Raw genomic sequence first — 23,442 nt, 5'->3', positions numbered from 1 at the left:
ATTGAAATAAAACATGACCATAAAATATTCATAGCTGGAATCTCCTTTTATACAACTGGTATTTGAAGTGTGAATTGCTTTTTACACTCAGTCACCATGCAATACTGGTGAAAGCTGCGGGTTAGTATGTCTGTATTAAATTGTGTCATGCTGTAAGACAGGAAGTGGTGACAAATATTCTCATTTCATACTAGCAGGCTCATACATGGCATTGCTCTGGAATTCTAAGAAACTAAAAAAAATCAGTGCTGTTTTGAAAGGTTCAGTCCACAAGCTTGATTCAAAAAGGTGTCCAATAGTATCCAAACAAATTCCTTGATCTGAACCATCATGCAAAATTGGGTCATGATACCTTAAGAGGTGTTCAAATGCATAGTGAACAGACAACTTTCCAAAATAAATAGTAGATTAACACAGAAACTACATGTGCTATAGCTGGTGCCAGCCCAAGAAATGTTGCAACCTGAAGTAGGGCACACGTGGTCCCCTCCCATAGCCAGGATCAACACTTTTATAAGGTTTTACTGCACTACTCAGATATCATCTCCTGTCTTCATCTGTGCTGCCCTCATGGTGCCATCCAAGCTGGCCACCTCACCCTGCTGCACAGCAAGGCTGGCCATGCTTTTGGCACCTTAACATTTATTTTGTGGACTAGTGTCCAGTTCCTCAGATGCCTGAAGTGTTATTCTCAGCTGGCATATGTTGTTTGGGAGCTGTTTTGCCAGGTGCCAGTTTGTGTAGAACAGTGGTGGCCGTCCAGATGTTGTTGAACTGCAACTTCACTCAGCCCCAGTAAACATGGCTAATTGTCAGGGGTGATGGGAGTTGTAGTCCAGCAACATCTGGAGGGTCTGAGGCTCCCCATCCTAGTGTTGAAGGTTGGCTCTTTATGTGGGGTCCCCAATTCTGAGAATCCATTTTTAATTCTTTCCTGCCTGCTGTGCAGGATTCCAATCAGATGGAAATTGCTTTACTTAATGCAGCAAACAATTGTGGCTGAAATCCTAAATGCACTTATTAGGGAATAAACCCCATTTAACAGAGTGGAACTTACTTCCAAGTAAATATGCATAGGATTGCACTGAATATTTTATTTTCTGGCTCAAAGTGTTGCAGAATGTCTGTGCCAGTGTTCCTATGATTAATGGTAGAAACATACTCACTGTTCCAGTCTCCACTTCTCTCTTCCGAAAACGGGGGCACACAATGCTAGTCCCTGCCCCTTTTTACCATAAAACCTGGTGCGATCAGCTTGGGTGCTTTGTTTTTTAAAAAAATCAGCTTCATAGAGATTTCATAACTGATCATCAGATCAACCCTTTCCTCCTCCAGGTGTGGTTAATTGAAATGCTTTGGGGTAGGCAACTAGTGTGTTCACTAGGGATGGGGGAGAATATCCGCTAAATTGGACTTAGTACTGGATTTTGACTGAATCCAACAGTCTACTGTTTTTTCAGACCGGCATTGATTTCTTGTGGTGGGCCACAGCTGTAATCGGCACAGCTTTCCCCCCCCCAATTCTCCCCCTCAATTTTAGGTAATTATCTTTGTACTTACAATCACTATTATCCATTAACTTCCATGGATTTACATAAGCATTTATGTCAACAATTATATAATTTTTTTCACCACCAAAAAAACACACCAGCCGATTGAATTGGCAAGTGCAAAAGCAAATAGGAACAAAAAAAAGGCATATTGGGATTGAATGATGGACTATTGGAATGCAAGCAGATCGGAACTAGGCAGCAAACCCCATCCCTAGCGTTCACAGCCTAAGTTTAACCATAGCTGAATGAAAAAATTTGATGAATGCTCAATGAAATGTTAGCCCAGTGTATAGCTGCTGTTAAAGAGGTGAATTTCATATTGGGCGTGATTTGGAAAGCAATCAAATATAAGAATCCCAATATCATAATAGCTTTATACATGTAGTGCAACCACACTTGAAATATTGTGTACAGTTCTCACTGTATTGGCATCTCAAATAGGATATTGTAGAGTTGGAAAAGGTGCAGCAAAGGGGAAGCAAAATGATCAGAGAGCTGGAACAGCTCCCCTCTGAAGGGATGTTACAATGTTTGGGGCCTTTTAGTTTAGAAAAAAAGGCTAGTAAAGGGGGGAACATATAATATAGGAGTATTAATTTATGCATGGTATGTAGAAAGTGGAGAGAGAGAAGTTTTCTCCTTCTCTCACAATATTAGAACCCCAAGGTCCTGATCATATTCTGGTTGTGGGCTTCCCATTGGTGTCTGGGTGGCTAATGGGGGAACATCATGCTGGACTAGGGCCACCTTTAGTACGATCCAGCAGAACTCTTTATTCTTATGTTCTTATGTTTAATATCTGCCAATTCCTCCTCTCTCTTTGATAATTTCCTTCTCTTCCCCCCCACCCCCATTATCAAGAACTCATAGGAATACAGCAGGATATCATAAAGTGTTCAATTAAATTTATGAATGAAAAGTATTTTAGAATGCATGCCCTGCAATCCTATGTATGCTTACTCAGAAGTAAGTACTGCCTGGTAATTGTGTGAGTAGGATTGCTGCTGTGCAGAGCAATCCAGATGCTAGGGAGCCGGGGGAAGAGAGCCGGCGGAAAGCCCCGTGGGATCCTCCTCCTGCTTGGGAGCCACCGGCTCCATTGGGAGCCACATGCACGAACCGGCCAGGAAGTGCTGGTTCCCACAAATTGGCCTCCCAGAGCCTAAGTGCTCCTCATAGAGACCCATTACAATCTTTTACTGCGTCAACCTTTTGGCCGGCAGAGTTTCCCATTGGATTGGGACCCAGGGGAGGGCTCCAAACATGAGGAAGATCTCATGTAAGTTTCCCCCCTGTGGCTCTGCCCCTGCCACACCCCTGGAACACCCCATTTTTGGGGCTTCTGCTGGCCCTCCATCTGCTGAGCTGGCTGTCCCCAGCAGACCCCTGGTGGCGCTGGGAGGCTCCTGGTGGCGCCATGGCTGCGCTGTGGCAGAGAGCTCCTGCCAGCAGAGATTAGCAGTGCCAGAAGCCTGCCAGTGCAGCTGGGAGGGGTACAGCATCCAGCTCTCCCCAGCCTAGCAGAAAGGTAAGTTGGATTGCACCTTAAATGGTAGAACAGGGAAGGATTTAACAGGGTCTTATCATTGCAAACTCTTGATTTCATATAAGAACACAAGAAGAGCCCTGATGGATCAGACTTGGTGTAGAAACACATTCACTCTGGTTCCAGTGTGTCTCCACCTCTCTGTTCTGAAAACAGTGGCACACGATGCTAGTCAAACCCTGCCCCCTTTCATTGTAAAACGTGGTGGGAGCAGCTTGAGTCAGCTTCAAAGTGATTTCACAACCAATCAGCAAATCAGCTTGTTCCCCCTCCAGGTGTTGCTAATGGAAATGTTTTGATCTGGCGAGTCCTGAAGCTCCATTTTAGTCTAGTATTCTGGGACGTTTATAAACATTTGTTGAAAATTTCAAATTATTTCAAATTGTGACATAATTTGTGGATGGATGGCAATATCTTAAAAGGATGATGTGTCATTGATGATTGAATGTAGCACAATACAAAAGCAATTGTTTGCAGGGCATAAAAATGTGTTGATTTCCTCCCATAGAGGTCAGGAAAGAGATACTGGCAGACAGCGCCCTTTGGAAGAAATGTAATGCAATACAACATGAGCGATCTTTTTCATGGTGTTCACCACCTGATGATTCGTTACCTTTTGACGGGCCTTTGTTTTATGAGAGGGTAGCTTAATATGCTATTACAGTATGTGCCTGCTAGTGTTTAGTTTCTTAAATGATCGGTGAATAATACAAGGAACACAAATAATACAAGCTGGTATTAATAATAGTTACATTTTATGCCCTTGTTTAGATGATACTAGGAACTATGTTGAACAGAAAATCTAATACTATGTTTTTAACATTATATATGTATGAAACGTGTTAATGTAAACATGTTCTACATCTCCTGGGACTGTATGGTGTGCAAAAAGAATTCTTAGCCAATGGTAAAAGTGGGCAGGAATGGACATATACACAGGTTCAGGAGATAATGGTTAGTATCCAACAAATACATTCCATCAGTGCAAGGATTTCCACTTGCACAATGGAACTCCCCCCTTCCCCTCCCAATGCATACCCTACACCCTCCCCAGATTTTATTATTGTTTATTAATTAAATTAATATCCTGCCCTTCCTCCCAGAAGAACCCATATCTGCTCTGGTGGGCGGGTGGGACCCCTAGAACAGATTTGGGGGTGAGGAGAGGTGAGGAGGAGGGGGAGTTCCATTATGCAAATTCAGATCCTTGCACTGACAGAACACATTAGTTAGATACTACTCTATGGGAGTTTGGGCATCAGTCACTTCTATCGCTGTAACTGGAGCAGGTCCCCAAAAAACAGGAACTTGATTAGGGATTTGCATGGCAATAAGTTTTTAATTAGTCACAAGAAGTTTTTAATTAAAAACCTAAACGATCTCACTCACTAATTTAATGATAGGATTGCAGAAGATGGGAAGCTGCTTTATACCAGCTCAGACTATTGTTTATTTAGCTAAATAGTGTCAATAGTAGCAGCTCTCCGGGGCAGGGATCCTTCCCATAATATGCTGCCTAATTCTTGTAAAAGGAGATGCCAGGAATTGATACTGGGGCCTTCTGCATCTAAAGCATGTGCTTTGCCATCAAGCTATGATCACTCTTCTGCAATAGAAATGTCACCAGAGAAAGGCTGAAAAGTAATTTCTTCATGTACATTTGCTTTCCTTCCTCTAAGTACTACAAGAAATCTAATGCATCTGTATCCCTTTTTTATGGCAACTGAGCCACCTTTAATAGCTAAACTGACAACTGACAGCAAGAGATAAAAATCAAATATGCTGCTGCTGAAAAGGCCATGGTTCAGAAATCAGTTTCTCATTAAAAAAAAAGTTTCCCCCTTTGGCAGTGACTCATTTTCTGAACAATGACCAGCTGTCTTTTGACCTATGCTTTCTTTGAATTAACAAGGGATGTTATTTATCCCTTGGCATCGCTAGAAGGTTTTAGGTATATCACAAGTGGTGGCCCATGGTTGCTGTTATAGCATGTATATATACCCTTTTGAATGAGAAATTACGTTCAGAATTCCTTATGATATGTTTGAGTTGCATAGCCCGCCACACAGTATGCACTACATAAATACATGTAGCCTTCAGCTAAGCTGAAGCAGGGGTAGGCAGCAGATAGATTGGGATCTACTGTAGATCTCTAGTCAGCTTTTCCCAAACTCCAGATGTTGCTGGACTACAACTCCCATCATTCCTGACCATTGGCCATGCTAGCTGGGTTGATGGGAGTTGTAGTCTGACAACATCTGGGGACCCAAGGTTGGGAAAGGCTGCTCTAGGTGATTTGCAGTAGATCAACAAAGGTTCCTGACTCCGATTGTTTAACATTAGCAACAACAACATTAACAACCATCTACTTTTCCCCACCTTAATTAGGCTGCTGAAATGAAGAAAACCAACCAGCAGTGGACTTTAGTGTGAAAGGACTGTGAATTCAGTTCAGTTATGGTACTGCAAAAAAAAAAAAAAAGCTCAGCATGTGCTGAGAGACATCTTGTTATTTAATTCTATGTCTTCTGTACCTCGCTCTGGTTGGTAAGTCTCAAGGTTCTAGTAAAAAACAAAGGGTGATATCTAGTGAGGTCCTTCCACTTTTGCAACAGGACTTCTGGTTTCCCTTCTCCCCACTCAGCAAATCTACTGGGATTTACCCTCTGGAGCAGATTTGGGGGGTATGCAAAGAACTGCAGTGATAGAGAGGAAGGAGAAGCCCCATTGTGCAAGTGGGTTATTTTGAATCTCACCCTGCACCAGGTTGGTACTCAGAAGTTGCTATTTGGATTTGAATTTAAATATTGGCATGGGAGATGTAGGCTTTACTCTCTACTTGAAACACCTGCTTTCTCTACCCTTTGCTGCTATTTCCAACACTGCACTCCCCCAGTAGCTGCAATTCCCTGCAGCCCCATCACTGCCTCTGTTTTGATATTTTGGACTATATAAAAATATTCTAATTCAGCTGATGGATATGGTTTCTAGCATTGCAGCAAAATTCCTTTAATGTTACCCCTTGGGGGATTTTTTAAAAAAATTCTGGAACATAGATGCCTTCAATGTGGATTGGTCTTCATTTCTAAAACATTTTTTTTATAGGAAAAGGTTTTTTATATTATAAATTTTTATTTTATTTTTTATTTTATTAGATTTTTAAACCGCCCTATAGCTTTCTAGCTCTCAGGGCGGTGTACAAAAGGTAAAAACAGATTAAAATACAGTAAACATTATAACAATAAACTGTAAAATATAGAAACAAAATCAAGACAAAGACAAATTAAAATAAAATTAAATTAAAATGCCTGGGCAAAGAGGTAGGTCTTTACCTGGTGCCGAAAAGATAATAAAGAAGGCGCCAGGCGTATCTCATCAGGGAGGGCGTTCCATAACTCGGGGGCCACCACTGAGAAGGCCCTAGCTTTGGTATGTGCCTGCTTTGGTATGTTTGGGTTTTTGGACTTGTGCTTATCATTTTGCTGACCAAATGTTTTTCTGACCTCCTTCAAAATGTTATCCAGCGCATCCTTATTGAACACACAGGGAATGCTCTAAAGAGTCACTTTTGCCTGTGCCCAGCAGTGACAGCTTATCACAATAAATATGTGCTCTTCTAGTGCTATTGAAGAATAGCTTAGCTCTCCAGGGCTACAAAAAGCTGTTCTACCACTACGGACATATGTGGAGTTGTTTGCTGAAGCCTGAGCAGGAAGCTGTAAACTGTGTTGGCCACTCTTCTGTAATAAAGAATATGATGTCCCAGAACAAAGTAAATGAAGGTTTAACAAATATTGCAATAAGTGCTTAATAACAACAACAAAATAAATTATATCTATATCTATAGTGTTGTGCTTCTCACTCACACAGTGATTTTTGATGCCCCCCCCCCCACTATGGTCCATATCCTGTTTTTGTTCCAGACGGCCCCCCCAACTCTCAGGAACAGTTTTTGAGGAAGAGTGGGAGGGTTAAGGGGCAGGGCCATAGCTCAGTGGTAGAGCATCTGATTTTCATGCAGAAGGTCTGAGGTTCAATCCCTGGCAATCTCCAGGGCTGCTCAGACTCCTGTCTGAAGCCCTGGAGATCTGCTGCACAATGCTGAGCTACATAAACTAATGGTGCAACTCAGAATAAGGTACCTTCCTATATGACTATGTTAAATGAGCAAAAATTGGATGCCCTGAGTTGCACAAGCAGAAATGCTTTCCATGAAGGCAAAGACATTGTAGGATACAACTCATACACTTGGAGGCCCACTGTTGCTTTTTATTTGAGAAAGTTTTCTTATGATCAACAGCTTGTGACTGAATAGTAGGATAAGTTTGTTTCCCTATGAACATTAAGAAGATGCAACATGGTTACAGCTCTTCTCCACACTCCAGGCATGAATAAGAATGCAATGAAACAGCTGAATTTACCTTAGGATAAATGCCTGGAGAAATATTGTGGCAACTTCAGTAGTGGGCTTTATGAAGTCTGGACATGGGATGGTAGTAGTGCTTCTCTGTGCACATGGAAAGTTAACCAACACAATATGGCTAATGATGGGGTGTTTTCAAATGAGTGATTTTCTGCATACACACATTCATTCTGAAGGTGATATTGTGAGGCCTGGAGCCAGTGAACAGCCAGGCCGGGCACCGTCCAAGGGTCCTTGTGGCTGGCCGAGGGCTCCTGCAGCTAGGGCTGAGAGGGTGGAGCTCCCGCTCTGTGATCGCTGCCAGCATCGGGTTACAGGGCATGACTGCAAATCACGACCAGGCACGGATTGTGGAGCGGGTGCTCCATTCTCCCAAGCAACACTACCAGTGCATGCTTAGATATGTCCAGTCGCACCACCTTTTTATGTTGCCACATCAGCATGCTGTGCACACATGCCTGCCATCTCCCAAGATGGCGGAGGCACCAACACCCCTCTGCCGCCATCTAGGGTGATGGCGGGCATGCCCACTGATGCGGCAACACAAGGGGTGGTGCAACTGGGTTTATTTAAGTGCATGTGCATGCTCAGAGGGGGGCCAGGTGCCCACTGTGATTTGGTGCCAGCCCTGGATATAGTTGCCTGGGGGAATTTTATAACATGTTTGCCTAGGCCCTTGAACCATAATGGGGTTAATACATTTTAGAGTAGTTTAGGATAGAAATGTAGCATGTATTTGTAGACAGTGCAGCCAGAAGAAAAACTACATTACTTATCCAACCTGACCCTGCGCCTTAGGCAAGATTTAACTTTATCTTGTTGCTACACTCCAGCCATTTCCTAATCTTAAATATTGCGGAGTGACTGAGACTTAGCCATTGCCTTATGGATCTGTTCTTCAAAAAGACTGGTTTGAGGTTGGTATTTATTCTTAAAAATTGAGAGACTGGTGTAGGGAGGACAAAATCAAATTGTGGAAAGGGGGCATAACAACATAAGAAGTTCCTGCTGGATCAGACCAAAGGCCTGTTTAGTCCAGCATCCTGTTCTCACAGTGGCCAACCAGATGCCTACAGAAAGCCCCAAAGCAGGACCTGAATGCAACAGTGCCCTTCCCTTAAACCTCCTTGCTTCTCCAATTTTTATTGCCTGTTCTTCACTCTACTGCAGTGTTTTCAGGCTTTCTTAAAGTCAGACCTCTCTCTAAATTTACTCTTAGCGTAGCCCTCCAACCCATCAACCCTTACCAATTAACCCCAAGTCACTCTTCAGTGATCAAGCAAGGAGATAGCGGGAAGAAGCAGTATTGGGACCACACCAATATACAGTAGGGCCCCACTCATATGGCAGGTTAGGTTCTAGACCCCTGCCGAAATGTCAAAACCGCCAAAAAGCGGATCAGATGTAGCACGGGGGTCTGGAACCTAACCCACTGATTGCACCAGAGGAGAAGATCAGATCTTCCCCTCCTTGGGCATGATCAGCTCGAGCGGGAGTCTGATTGCGCCAGAAGAGAAGATCAGCTGTAGCACTCTACAGCTGATCTTTCCCTCCTCCAGCGCGATCAGCTGGAGTGCGGGAGTCTGACCACCCCCGAAGGAGGAGAAGATCAGCTGTAGCAGCATGCTCCTCCTGCGCAAGCAGCTCAAGTGGGAGTCTGATTGTGCCAGAAGAGCACACTACAGCTGATCTTCCCCTCCTCCGGTGTGATCAGCTGGATCAGCCCCCCTCCAGCTGATCGCCCCACTGGTGCCGTATTAGCGGAATGCCAAAAAGTGGGGCACCAAGAAGTGGGGCCCTACTGTGAAGGGTTTTAAAAGATTTACTGAAATGTTCATTTGACACAGCCAGAGGTGTTCTTGTTACTCACCCATTGCAGGAATAGTAAAATGCAAAATTAGATATGATCTAGAGTATGATCTTTCATACACACACACACACAACCAGGTACTGTCATGAGGGAGAGACTTGGCGCAGGAGGACTCATGCTCTTGCAGTCTCGGATGCTGGCTATGGTAGAAACTTCTCAAATCTTCTGGTGAAGCTAGGATGTCTTTATAGTCAGATAACTTTTTGATGTTCTTTTGATATCTTCGCTAAGCCCCAGTATCTCACCATCAACTGGTCAGCTGACACTTGAAGTGATGTCACTCTCTTGGCACATCTGTGCTCTCATGACTACATCTCCTATTTCTCATACCAGCTTGGTGTCTAGCACTGGCCACAAGGTTTCTTTGGAGTACTTAGATTTACATTAAAATTGTGACTTCCGGGAAGGGTGACTTCGCCTGTGCCTGCCTTTGAGACGAGCTCTCGTCTCAGAGGAAGCTTTTTCAGTTTTAAAATCAGTCAGAACGTTTTTTTTTTTACTGGTAAAGACTTTCTTCCGGGCAGGGAGAAACGTAGAGATTAACCACAAAAGCCTGTGTTTGTTGGGAGGACTGGATTTCATTAGTTTATGAGAGAAGGTTCAGCCAGCAGTGCCGGATGGACTTCCAAACAAGCTCTAACTGATTAAGCGACACGTTTATCTTTTCTTCAAAGGAAAACGGATTTTAACAGGCAAGCATCCTTCTTTCTATTTTTATCATCTGGTTTAAATTGTTGCAGCAAAAAGAGATTTGTCAATGAATCAGCTATAAAGAATCCCTGGGTGAGTTATAACTCTTCTCTTTCATTCACGAAATTAAGGAGGAAAGAAATTGAAAAAGCTTATCTTTGTTATTATTGCAAAAAGCTGGCCTGGAATTTGTGCATTTTAAAGATACAAACGGATGAGGGATTTCTATTCCGAGGAGAAAATAAATAAATAAATCTGATTTATGAACTTTTGGAGTATTATATGTCTGGGATTATTTTTTTTGGTCTATTTCATTTTGACGAATCTGCTTGTTCACAATGCCACTAACTGTTTTGATGCTGTGAACTAAATTTGTTTTGCATTCCTGAACATATAAGAGATAAGGCAGGCTGTGCTGTCTACACTGTGATGTCATCAGGCTTGGAATATTAACCCAATTGTTGCTGGAATAAGAAGTGTTTTTTTTCTCTTCGTGGTTTTAAGAATGGCAATCAAGAAAGTGGCTGAGATCCTGGAAGTAATTATGCTTCAGAAAATAATGGATGAGATTGAGATAACGAAACAAACCCTGAGACAGGGTAGACAGGAGATGAAAATTGAATTTGGCAAAATGAAGCAGGAGCTTAAAGAAATAGGGGATCTTGTGAGAGAGGAGGTTGATGAGATCAGAGATACAACTGGACAAGCATTAGAAGATGAAAAAAGAAAAATTAAAGGGAAGATGCAAGCCCTGGAGATTGGAACAAATGTGGAACTGGAAAAAGACTTGGAGTTTATGGATATTAGAGATAAAATTTACTGTTTGGAATTCAACGTTGTCTCTGAAGAAATTAATGAAGATATTAGAGATAAAGCTATCAATGTCTTGGATAAATTTCTGGACTGGAATGATGTGATGGAGCTTGACATAGAAAAAATCTATGGAATTAATTACAGATATGTGACAATGGAAAAACTCTCAAGAGATGTGCCAGTGCATTTCGTAAAAAAGAAGAACAGAGATATGACTTTACAACAATATTTCAGCAACACATTCAGAATTGATGGCAAGGAAATATTTGTGATAAAGGAAATTCCCATCAGACTCTTATTATATGACTATGGCTATGACAGCAAGATTATTATGGGATATTGATAATGGAAGAATGGATACTGAAATTACTGGACTTAACAGGATTATTGAAGATGGAAGATGGAATTAACATTGATAATGGAAGAATGGCTATTGAAATTATTGGACCTAACAGATTTGATGAGATGGATTAATCGACATGTTTATTTGGAGAAAAATTGATAGATATATTTCTCAAGGAATTGAAACCTCTCTTTGACTTTTTGTGGAAAGAATAAAGTAATGTTTATGAGATTTGATGATTAATTAAGATAACTACTGGAGGAAAGTGATTTTGTAATATAATTTAAGAGACAGGTTTGTTATATATTGTAGACCTATAACTGATCTGCGACAAATCGGAAGTCAACATTTTATTTTATTGTTTAATTATTTTTGTTTTGTTTTGTTTTTGAAAATTTGAATAAAAATTAATGATAAAAAAAAAGATTTACATTAAAATTATAACATTTGTTTACATTTGAAGTTTTCCAGACACCCCCCAGTTGTCTTCTTGGTAACTCAGCAGCTCCAAGCCTTCAGTTCTAGCCATAAGCCCTAGAAAGATAAATTCATTCACACCCACACATCCGCTCCATGTTATCATAATGAAAGGTATCATGAAGGAAGAGGCCACACAGAGGAGCTAAACAACTAGAACTTTACTATAACTAATCATATACAGAGAACAAGGCCCACAGCATGGTGCTGCTTGTAAGGCAGGCCTGGAACTGCAACTGCCACAGCCTGGGGCTGACTCAGCAGTTCCTGGTATGGCAAGCCTGGGGGCAGCGGCGTCACTAGCGGGAGTGCAGGGGGGTGCGGACCTCTGGCGCGCACCCTCCCAGGGGCATGGACAGGGGTGGCTGGTTGCATGCGCGTGGACGCGCATGTGCTGCACTCCATGCTGACGGTGGAAGGCCCGTCCAGGCTTCACCGCCAGCAAGCAGGCGCCTGCTTTCGGCACGCACCAGACCGGGTGCCGGGGGCCCCTGCAGCCTGAAGAGGAGAAGTGCAACTCAGTGGCAATAAGAGAGGAGCCGCCGCCGTCTCCAAAGCCCCAAGTTCCCGCCCTCTCCCTCCCTCCCCCCCGCCGCTCCACCACTCTCGGCCCCCTCCCCAAAGGAAGGATCAACAAACAAACAGAACAAGCTGGAGAGTCCTGAAATTCACCCGGGGGAGGTGGGTGGAAAGCGGAGAAGGGGGTGGAATGGTTGGTGAGGAGAGGGGAGGGAGGCAGACCGACGGGCTGACAGTCAGGGGGAGGGCAGAAGCACGCTGGGTGAGGAGAGGAGCTGCCTCTCCTTCTCTGTGCTCTGCAGAAGGGGTAGGCAGCGGCATCACTAATGGGAGTGCGGGGGGGTGCGGTTCTGGGTGTCACCCCCATCATGGTGTCACCTGGGTGCGATCCACCCCCTGCACCCCGGTAGTGATGCCCCTGCCTGGGGGCCCAATACACTACACCTAACATAGACCACTTTGTCACCAGTGGCCTTGGGCAATTAGCTGGTTCTGTACTGCATACAAGCAATGTGACATATATTGTGCTTTGTTTTACAAACAAGATGGAGAAAGTTATAAACATTCCTGGCTTTATCTCAAGCACTGTATTTCTGATAGTTGCAATACTAAGAGCATTTCTTGTATATATTTTAAATATACAATTATAAATATGAATACAATGATAGAATAATATTAATAGTAAATGCATAGCAGTGCAGAAGCGTATAGAAATATTTCAGTGGCAGTATCAATAATAAATGGCATGAATATGTAAGTGCATAGAGGTGTTCAGACATTGATACATATAGGAAGGAGGAAATATATAGCAAATATACTTTAATTTGTGTCAATCATCTATTTATGGAATCAAAAGCTACACTTAGATCAATAAAAGCAGCAACAAGCTGTCCACCTTTGGCTGTGTACTTAGTGATGGAATAAGGTATAGCAGTTATCTATAGTAGATCTTCCTTTCCTAAAACCAGGTAATACAGAATTTTATTCTGCCCAGTCCTCTAATTTTTGCAGAAAGTGCTAATTTTGGCTGAAATATCAATCAGGTTGATTGCTTTGTAGTTCGTGGGATCCTGCTGGTTACATTTTTAAATATCGATATGATTACACTAAGATTCTAGCCTGTTGGTACACGACCTGTGTTGTTTATATTACTGGCATTTCTGCCACTCATGAAGCCTACCAGTCTATTTTACTCTTAAATAATTTGAATGGCAAGAAGTCATCTCCTGGCACCTTATCATTCTTCAAACTTTGTATAAAAGATTTAATCTCACGTGTAGATACTGGAGGCCATAGAAGAAGAGAGTTAATGTCTAGCCCCAAAGACTTCCCACAGGTTGTTCTTTCTGCTTCTGCTTCTTTAAATAGATTTAAGAATAAAAATCCCATACAGTATAGAGGCTGGTATAACAATATCAAATGAAAATTTTACTTCTTTGAGGCTGCCAGAAATTAGATGCCAAAAATAGGCTGAATTTGACCTTGTTGCTGCTACTTCAAGATCAGTCCAAAATTTCATCTGGAACTTGGATTTTCTAGCTGTGATTAATTATGATCAGATAAAGCATGTGCTCTTCGTATCTGTCTTCTCAGTTTCCTACTCAATACTCTGCATTCTTTATCATAGGGCTTCATAGATTTTGTTTCATTTGGGCTTGAATCACTTGTTAAAAGGGGTCTCAAATTGTCACAAATGTCCTAATACACTTGCAGGACTAAGTGCGTGTGGGGAGTTTGCTATATGTAGCAGCAGAGTGCAGAAATAAATAGTCTGGTGAGACTAGCAGTTGAAAGAATAAAGAAACAAGGTTTATTACTCCTGGGAAATAAATCCATTCTGAGTACAGGCTTACATGTGGCCATTATAGAATCACTCCACACTAACTAGAAGAAGGAAGGAAGTTAAGCTGAGAAAAATAAACAACAAGGGCTTAGTAAAGAAGGATTCAGTGAAGGAGGAATAGGTTGCCTTTCTATCTATTGCCCCCCACCGGGTCAGGTTACTTGTTACAAGCATTGGTGCTTTAATTCCAACAGGGAGGTGGGAAAATGGAGAGGGTTAGGAGAGGTCAGGAGAGAGAAAGAAGAGTGTGTGTGTGAGAAAGGGTGTGTGTGCGTGTGCTCTTGAAATGATGTAATTTTTTCAGGAGCCCCCTCCCGCATGAACTACTATCAAGTCTCCAATCACATTTGTCTTCACTGATGATTCATGAACGTCACGGATACAGGGTGCTTTCCAGTACTGCCATGGCACAAATATATGTATCTAAGGCACAGATTCTAATGGTTCTTCTTAATTTTTACATGCAATCCTCTTAAAACCACAACCAAATCAAAGGTTACCTCTGTTTCCACAGAGGCGGGCTGTTCTGAGATTTGTTGATGGTTTTGTTTAGGGCTGTGCAACCTATTTTTCCAAATCCTTAACCGACTTGGGCCAGTTCGTACTCATTTGTGCTGAATCTGAATCAAGTTGAAGCACCTACAGATCACTATAGACTGCAAAATTTACAACATTGTATAAGGACAATGCCAGGGTGGGGAGGGGGGAGGAGGGGACCTGGTTTTGGCTCATTGAAAGTGCTAGTTTCCAATCCAGGGTGTAAGAAACAACGGTTCTGAAGAGACCCACAACAAGATTTTAGTGAAGCAGCAAGTAAAGCTTTATTATACGTTCTTGCAAGAGCGGGTGCCTACAAGGGAGGCACACCCAAGTGACATTGGTACAGTTCTTTTATCCTGTAGCCCGACGCTTCGTTCCCTCCCCTGTTTCCTCATTGGTCGAGTACTCCAGGGTTTACAACCTATCCGTGCTGTCTATTCATGTCACATGAAGTCCCGCCCCTGTTTACATCTCCCATTACTCACATTTTAGATCCCCCATACCCATATTTATTTTTATCCATATTTGATATATCTCCTCCTCCCTTGGTATTCCCCTCCTTACGTTAGTCAAAGAAAAAACCCCTTCTATGTTTGTCAAGCAAAAACCCCTTCTATGTTAGTCAAGCGTAGCAGAACCTAACCACAAACTGTCTAAGCTGCACCTGTTTCCTGCTTTATGTCTATTTTTGCTTGCCTCCTAGTTTCGTTACCAACTGCCTTACTTCTCTATGTCTGTCCTACTTAACTGCGTTCTTATGAAATTCTTTTTCTAGCAACTTTTAACTACATTTTACACAAAGCCATACCATGTAAAAGCGTTCTGTAAAAGCAACACATTTTGTATATATCACAATCCCTCCTCTTTTTAATTTATACATTTTATACAACGGCGGGGTTTGGGCTAGAGGCCCCTTTTCCCTTATATAGAAGAAAATAGTGCCAGTATCTAATTTTTCAGAAACTGATCCTTGGTGTCAAAGTTTAGTGCGTTTCCCATATCCCCAAATATGGTAGTCCATAATTCCCAACCACTACACATATTGTAACAGTTACAAAATGTATAATAGCCATAATATACGAACACGCAAAGGGAGGGTCAAACTGCAATGAGTCCTAAAACACTGGCCCATGAAGTGAATGTCCACCCTCCTTGTCATGACCCAAAACAAAACTAAAATGTTCTTTTGCCCAATACCTGTTGTTTATCGTTATGTATTAAGGCAATGAATGTGTGTTATTCTTAACATAATAATACAAATAATTTTAATACAATTATTATTTCTGATATTATCCTAAAATACCCTTTAACTATAGGAGAGTAATTTCATACCTTATCCCTAAGCAAAGCAAAGCAAAGCAAAGCAGAGAATTCCCTTAGAGTGAAATTCTGACATAAATAACCAGACACTGTTTTGCCATGAAATTTATATGTCCTCACATATATCCCCCTTTTCCTGGCAAAACAATATAAACATAAGAATCCATTGAATGGGTAACATCAGTCTAGGTCCACTGGTCACGGCAGTTGGCCACCTGCCACAACCATCGGGCCAGACACAATGACTTTCCCTCTACAGAAGACCCCAATACACAACACTTATTATTATCAAACTTAAGACCCACACTGGTTTTATGATTATATTGTCCCTTATCTTAAAGCGTTGTCACTAAGAAACAGACACTAGAAAAAGCACTTCCTCCCGTTCTATAAATAGGAATCTGTCTGTGTTACCACAGAAACAGTTCCTCTATGGGCAGTTTCTGGCGAAAAGTTGCTCTTTTCAGCCTATGGTGGAACAACTTATCAAACTACGAGTCTCCCCATATTAACTATATATATATAAAAAGCAGAAACTCTATTTCCGTTCCTCTTTTCTGAGCCGAATGTCAGGCTGCAGCAAAAACAACGCACGCATGTGAACCTTCTCCTGAGCGCCCTGTTCAGCTGGGAAACTCCCTGCCACTCAGCCGAGAGAGAAGCCAAAATGAAGTAGGTGAGAAGAGACTCAGGGCTCCTGCCTAACTTCTCCTCAACTGGATGCTACCCTATTTCCCAGCTGGGCAACCTGCCTGGTACCTAGGAACCAAGAGGGCAAGTGGAGGGGCTACCTGAGAGTTTGCCCCAAGCGTAGTACTCCCTGGGGAAGCGCCTGTCCTCTGTGAGGAACGTTAGGTTTCAAAGAAGCAGGTGGGGGACAAGAGGGCTCCCTAAAAGCTTGCTCAGATCTGGACTTCCCAGATGACCATTGGGTTGGACTTCAAGGAAACTGGCACGGCTGAAAGTCCACCCCAGTAGACGCTCAGGTGTGAAGTTTCTGACCCTACAGAAGAGCAGTAGGCTTGTAGGTGGGGCAGAAGCTGCCTGAAAGGTTGTTCCAAGTCCAATATTCACCTGGGAGATGCCTACTTTCTCAAAAGAATGTTAGCCTTTGAGGGAAGTCCCAAACCTGATATCCACCCAGTTGAGTCTCAGGCTTGAAACCAGCTGGAGGGGCACGGGGGGGGGGAGTTGTATAGTGTTGAAATAAGGTAAGTCTCCACCAAAGGAGTGGCAGTATTAATAATCCAAACCAACTAGTATAAAATAGCAGGAATACCTTTTAGTTTCTTAAATATCACTCCCTATTTATTATAAACTAATATTAATCTGATCCTATCAAATGATTAGAGTATACACATGCGCCAATTCTGTATACAGAATTCCTCAATCAGTGATTTTCAACTAACAATTTGCCTTAAAATCATGTTTGATTTAACAATATTCATGACACTATCTCCTAATTAAATCAGGCAAATTCATTTTATATTTACATATATATCTCATTTTCCTTCTTATATGTAACTACTATAGTCATGACTTCCTCTTCCATGTCCTTGTTCACTTTCCTGGGACTACCTACTTATACAACCAAATATTGCTTATGGAATGTTCTGCTATGATAGACAGGAGGGAGGCATTTTAAAGGATCTCAGGGTTGATTCTCCTCTTGATCCTATGTTTCTTTTTACTTTTTACCTTCTGATCTGTTAGTCTGTGTCATGACTTGACTCTTACTTCTTGTGATTCTTAAGGGGGATACCTGGCCATTCAAAACAGCAATATTAAATCATCTTCTTTTTATCTTTGTTTATACAACTTAAATCCTTTGTGCAAGGTAAGTCGTCCCATACCCTCAACATTATTCCTAATGGGCTTTCATGAGGTATATTGATAGCCTCTTTACTTGGGACTGGGCTTTCGGGAGGGACTTTCTTAGAACTCTTACTCCCCATTTTATTCCTTAATCAGATCTTCTTTCACTCCTCTCTTTCGCTTCGTCCTTCTCCAGCCATATTCCTCGCGGAATAAACGGAACCGTGAATCCGGACTCCACACTCGCTTCGTGTTTAGAACACGTCTCAGTCACTCTCATTCAGATCTGATACTCAGACACACTTTTTAAGACTTGAACCTTCCTCTTCCCGTCTCACACACAAGAAGACAAGGTCCAGTCCAGGACTTTAACCCCCACTCCTCCTGTCTCACACACAGGACAGTAAGGTCCAGTCCTTAACCAAGGTCAGGGAGACTCTAACTCCTCACACCTTGTTTACCAAGGTCAGGGAGACTCTAACTCCTCACACCTTGTTTACCAAAGTCAGGGAGACTCTAACTCCTCACACCTTGGTTTTCCGACCACCAAGATAATACTCACACCATTCCCAGTGGTTTTCTTACCTTGGTCCGTGCACGGAGTTGCCTGGTCAATTTCACGCGTGTCTAGACGGCATGCCTACCGTTCCAGGCCTTTTCTTCCAAGGGACTCACACCCAAGGAATTCCCTTCTGGTTCACAAAATCCTGTCTATTAAATTGGGTCCTGGGTCTTTTTGTCAGTTGAAGGACCAGACTGTCCCCTTTACCACTTGGGACCGTTGAAAAGGTCAACGGGACACGTCTCCCCACAGTAGAATTGGGACCAGCAGTCCTTTCAAAGACTGGATCCCGGATGAGCCCCCATCTGAAAGAAACAACGGTTCTGAAGAGACCCGCAACAAGATTTTAGTGAAGCAGCAAGTAAAGCTTTATTATACGTTCTTGCAAGAGCGGGTGCCTACAAGGGAGGCACACCCAAGTGACATTGGTACAGTTCTTTTATCCTGTAGCCCGACGCTTCATTCCCTCCCCTGTTTCCTCATTGGTCGAGTACTCCAGGGTTTACAACCTATCCGTGCCACCTATTCATGTCACAAGAAGACCCGCCCCTGTTTACATCTCCCATTACTCACATTTTAGATCCCCCATACCCATATTTATTTTTATCTATATTTGGTATATCTCCTCCTCCCTTGGTATTCCCCTCCTTACGTTAGTCAAAGAAAAAACCCCTTCTATGTTTGTCAAGCAAAAACCCCTTCTATGTTAGTCAAGCATAGCAGAACCTAACCACAAACTGTCTAAGCTGCACCTGTTTCCTGCTTTATGTCTATTTTTGCTTGCCTCCTAGTTTCGTTACCAACTGCCTTACTTCTCTATGTCTGTCCTACTTAACTGCGTTCTTATGAAATTCTTTTTCTAGCAACTTTTAACTACATTTTACACAAAGCCATACCATGTAACAGCATTCTGTAAAAGCAACACACTTTGTATATATCACAAGGGCTAGAATCTCCTCCAACACTTTGCAATCACCGTGTTTGGGGGGAAGGATGGCAGCAAGTTCACACTGCCTTCATTCTTTTCTAAGTTCTGTCCCTTAGAAAAAGTTTGGTGGCATTTGTTCAGCTTGTGTTTTGTTTCTTTCTCACTACCCTACCCCTTCCCAATCAATCCCAGTCTCACACAGAGATTGTTTTCTGTGTCTTAGTCTTACTTAGTCTTACTTACTTAGGCAGGTTTTTTTGTGTCTGTCTTTATTTGTACTTTATCATGTGTGTGTGCCCAGTGCGTGCAATGTAATATTACATACATTAGTGTAATACAGTCTTAATTTTTTTAAAAAACACAAATTTAAAGGTGGCTAGTATGAAAATCCCTGGAGCTATCTGTCTGAAAAGTGGCAGAGTTAATTCCCCCTTAAGGGGCAACAGTGTCTTCAAATTTCATGTACCTATGTGAAAAAACAAAGTTATAGCCATTTTGGTTTCCCAGTGCAAGTCCATGGGAGTACAAGATTCAGATTTCTGGATCCAGATCCAGATCAGCCTGGATTGGGGCTGGATCTGGATTGCTGAATCAGGCCCTGAACTGGATTGGGGGAAACCTTGCACAGCCATAATGCATAAAGATTCATGACCATATTTTTGTGGTGCTGTAAAGCATCAGATTTTTTTTTTAAAAAAAACACACACATTGTGGTCTCCCACTGTAAGCTGTTTTTTTTTTTGCAAGGGGGACTGCTTGTAAAAACATGCACATTCAAGAGGATTCATTTTATGTCTGCTAGATCTGACTTTTACCCAGACCTCATGGAAACACAAAGTGTGTTTGTGTGCGCGCTGTGTATGTACCTGTGTGCATGTGTTTTCTCTTTATCTGTCAGGGGAGGCAGAGTGAGCTAGGGAAGAGGAGGTGGTGCCTACGACACTCACTCAGAATTCCAAATGTGCCCACAGGACTCAAAAGTTTGGAAGCCGTACTTGCTGTCTCATCTTCAAATATATTTGCAGCTGTTCAGAAGAATCATAAAACTTGTGTTTCCAGAAGGTTGCTGAAGTTTTGAATCCATCCATTCATTAATGAATAATTGCTGTCCTTTCCCCCCTTTCCATATACTTTATCTGGTTTACTGTAAATTCTCTCCACCCACCCACCATCTATTTTGCATCCATGTGGTTAGTTATTTTCCGTCATAAAAAGATTGTTTTGCATTGCAGCTGCTTTGTGTAATGGGTTGTATGACTCTTGATCTGTGCAACTACCAACACGTTCATATAATGGGTTCAGCTAACTTCTTTTTAATGCATATTATTTTAAACCTGTAGGTATCTCCAGTTCATTGCCTTTATATTATGTCAGGGACATAGGAAGGTAGGTGCCTTATGCCAAATCAGGTGCCAAATGTCATTGGTTTATTGAGATCAGAATTCTCTACACTTACAGGCAGCAGCTCTTTAGGGTTTAAGACAGAGAAGTTTTTCCCAGCCCTACCTGGAGATGTCAGGAATTGAATCTGGGACCTTTTGCATGCAAACCATGTATTCTGCCACTAAGTTATGATCTTTCTCCATAGGAGTTTATACTCAGAGCAACACAGTACAGCACCAGGTACAGAATTATAGCCCAAAGCTAAGGCATCCATATAAATGATTAAAATGCATTACCAGATAACCAAGAAAGATCAAGACATTGCACTGTTCTGCACTGAATTAAATGTCATGTCAGTTGTCATTGATATTTGCTTATTTGGACTTTTCAAAACCTTCAGTGAAGGAGAGTCCATAGCTTCCCTCAAAATCTTGTAACGTTCTCTTCCACATCTTCCACATTTTGAACCAAATATATATATGTTGTAAAAGCAATAGCCAATTGCCTACTGCCAGTAAAAATTGGGTTCATTTGCTCTCTATCTTCCATATGTATTTAAAGATTAAAGCCTACATGAGCATGTAAGAAGCTATGTGTGCAGCTGGACTTTGCTTTGTAGTTTTCATTGTTGTACCTCCCAAAGTCATAGAAGGCAAACTGCTCTTCACTTTCGGAGGATAAACTTTGCCCTTTCCTTCATTGTTTTTTCTCCTTTTGGCTAAACAGACCCTGTTTTTTCAAGAGCGCGTTTACAGTTTGTTTCTACATACATCCCAAACTTCTAAATGAGTTTACAGAATTGCACTTTTTAATGATCTATGTAAAGTGTTTGGAGGACGTTTTTATACCACCCTGCAGATCTTGTAAATTAGCCTCATGGCTTAGAATTAGTAGATTTCATTTTCCCACTTCCACCAGTTTTTTTTTTAAGCTCAGCTCTTGTCTTCTTCCTTTCTGTCTCAGACTCTGTAGGTGGACCATTTCCTGCTTCCTCTCACCGATGCCACCACAAGCAAAAGCACTGTCTGCCCATCCCACAGTGTGGAGCTCTCTCAATCAGCCCACTGCTGTTCCACCCCCATACCAAGGGGTCACAGATCATCATGGACACCACACAGAAGGCAGTCAAGCGGCAGGCTAGCTTCTGTAATGCCATCACCTTCAGCAACAGGGCAGTAGTAATCTATGAGCAAGTCAGACTCAAGGTGAGTTGATGCCTTTCCCACTTGCTTTGTGAGAACAAAATTTATATGGTATACCAGGACCTCACAATGGTGGTGGTGGGGTTTCACATGGAACACTAAACTGTGGTTTAGCATTATGTGCATGAGCTTCTGTGAGCCTGAGTAAAGGCTTCGGTTCCCCTCCTGCATGGCCAGGAGAAGGAATAAACCAGGGTTCTGTTTCACATTTGCTGATTCCTGGTTTGTCATTACGTGCAAACCAGGAGCTGTAGTTTAAAATAAACTCTAGCTTGTTCAACAAGCCAGGAATCTAAACCTGACAAAGGTTTATTTTAAAACCCATATCTGGCTGGCACATAAGGACAAGCCAGAAATTAGTGAATGTGAAACTGTATCCTAGTTTATTCCTCCTCCTGACTGTATGGGAGAAGGAGTAAAGCACTTGAGATGTATGTTTTCAGGACCCACCCTATTCTTGTGAATGTAATTTGTTTTAATTGCTTTTAGTACTGAATTTTAGACTGCTGTAACCTGTCCTGGGACCTGCTGGTGAAGGGCAGGCAATCAATCAATCAATCAATCAATCAATCAATCATAGGTAGTTCATGAGCATTGTACTTTGTAGGGGCTCCTTTCTGCTCATGCAGAGTGCTAAACTATGGTTTAGCATTACGTGTAGTCAATGTCTTTCCACATATATTTATGCTAACACTCAGCTACTTTTTCTGAAAACTCAGAATACAAACTGAGAACATATCTCGGAGCCTCTGCATCATGGCAGAATCCTTTGGCTTGTGCTCTCCCTTTGTGTGCTGTTTCCACTTCCTGCCTTCCAGGGCCCAGTGCTATGTTGCTTAAAAGGATTACTAACTTGAATGTCTTGGGTGATGCATTATTTGCCAATTTAACTGGCCAACTCATATGGTTAGTGTAAAGTACAGATAAAAAGAGTATACAAAACCAATGATGATGGAGCACAGTTTATCTTCTTCCCACATGTTACCAAATTCTTCCAAGCTACACAGGAAGTGGATTGGACTGTGAAAGACCAAGCCAAATTGTGTTTGCATTTTGACAAATTTGTAGGGCAGTACAATATCTCAGAGAGGAAGTCAGGTCTCCTGCTCCCCTGGTGCATTCAGTATAGCTGCTTTTTAAAGTTTGATAGAAATATCTGTGGGCTATAGGTACATTCTTAAACCGCAAGGTTTTTTGCCTATTAGTGAATTTATATATTTAGTATAGTAAACTTGTTCTATTGCATTTTGCTGGAGCTTTGAAAAAGTGATGTGTGATGTGGAGGCAGGTAAGGTCTTTACTAGAGTAAGAGACGTGCACAACATATTCACTTGGCACTGTCCTCAAGAAATAAACTGCTCTAATACTGGGCTCCTACTGGGAGAAAGGGTGGGATATACATTTAATAATAAATAAATAATAGTCTTTAGCAGAGCTTGGAAACATTATTTTTTTGAACTACAACTCCCATCACCCCAATCCAGTGGCCATGCTGGCTGGGGCTGATGGGAGCTGTAGTTTAAAAAAGTAACTTTTCCAAGCTCTGGTCTTTAGAACTTTTGCAAGGATAAAGGTGGCAAAAAATAAGTAATTTTAAATACTAGCCTACTTAAAA

General features: G+C 42.0%; 1 protein-coding gene across 3 annotated transcripts in view; it reads left to right on the top strand.

Annotated features, from left to right (window-relative positions):
- Positions 1 to 23,442, top strand: part of NEURL1 (neuralized E3 ubiquitin protein ligase 1) — a 255,943-nt gene that overhangs the window by 153,814 nt on the left and 78,687 nt on the right. For all 3 annotated transcript variants that reach the window (XM_061636094.1, XM_061636095.1, XM_061636096.1), the window contains exon 2: positions 21,589 to 21,830. In XM_061636094.1, coding sequence (XP_061492078.1) covers positions 21,589 to 21,830 — 242 coding nt within the window. The remainder of the gene's footprint in view (positions 1 to 21,588; positions 21,831 to 23,442) is intronic.

This window comes from Rhineura floridana, chromosome 7 (assembly GCF_030035675.1).
Source record: "Rhineura floridana isolate rRhiFlo1 chromosome 7, rRhiFlo1.hap2, whole genome shotgun sequence".
In the NCBI taxonomy this organism is placed as follows: Eukaryota; Metazoa; Chordata; class Lepidosauria; order Squamata; family Rhineuridae; genus Rhineura; species Rhineura floridana.
The sequence above is the reverse complement of the archived record's forward strand: the minus strand, read 5'-3'. Positions and strand labels throughout refer to the sequence as shown.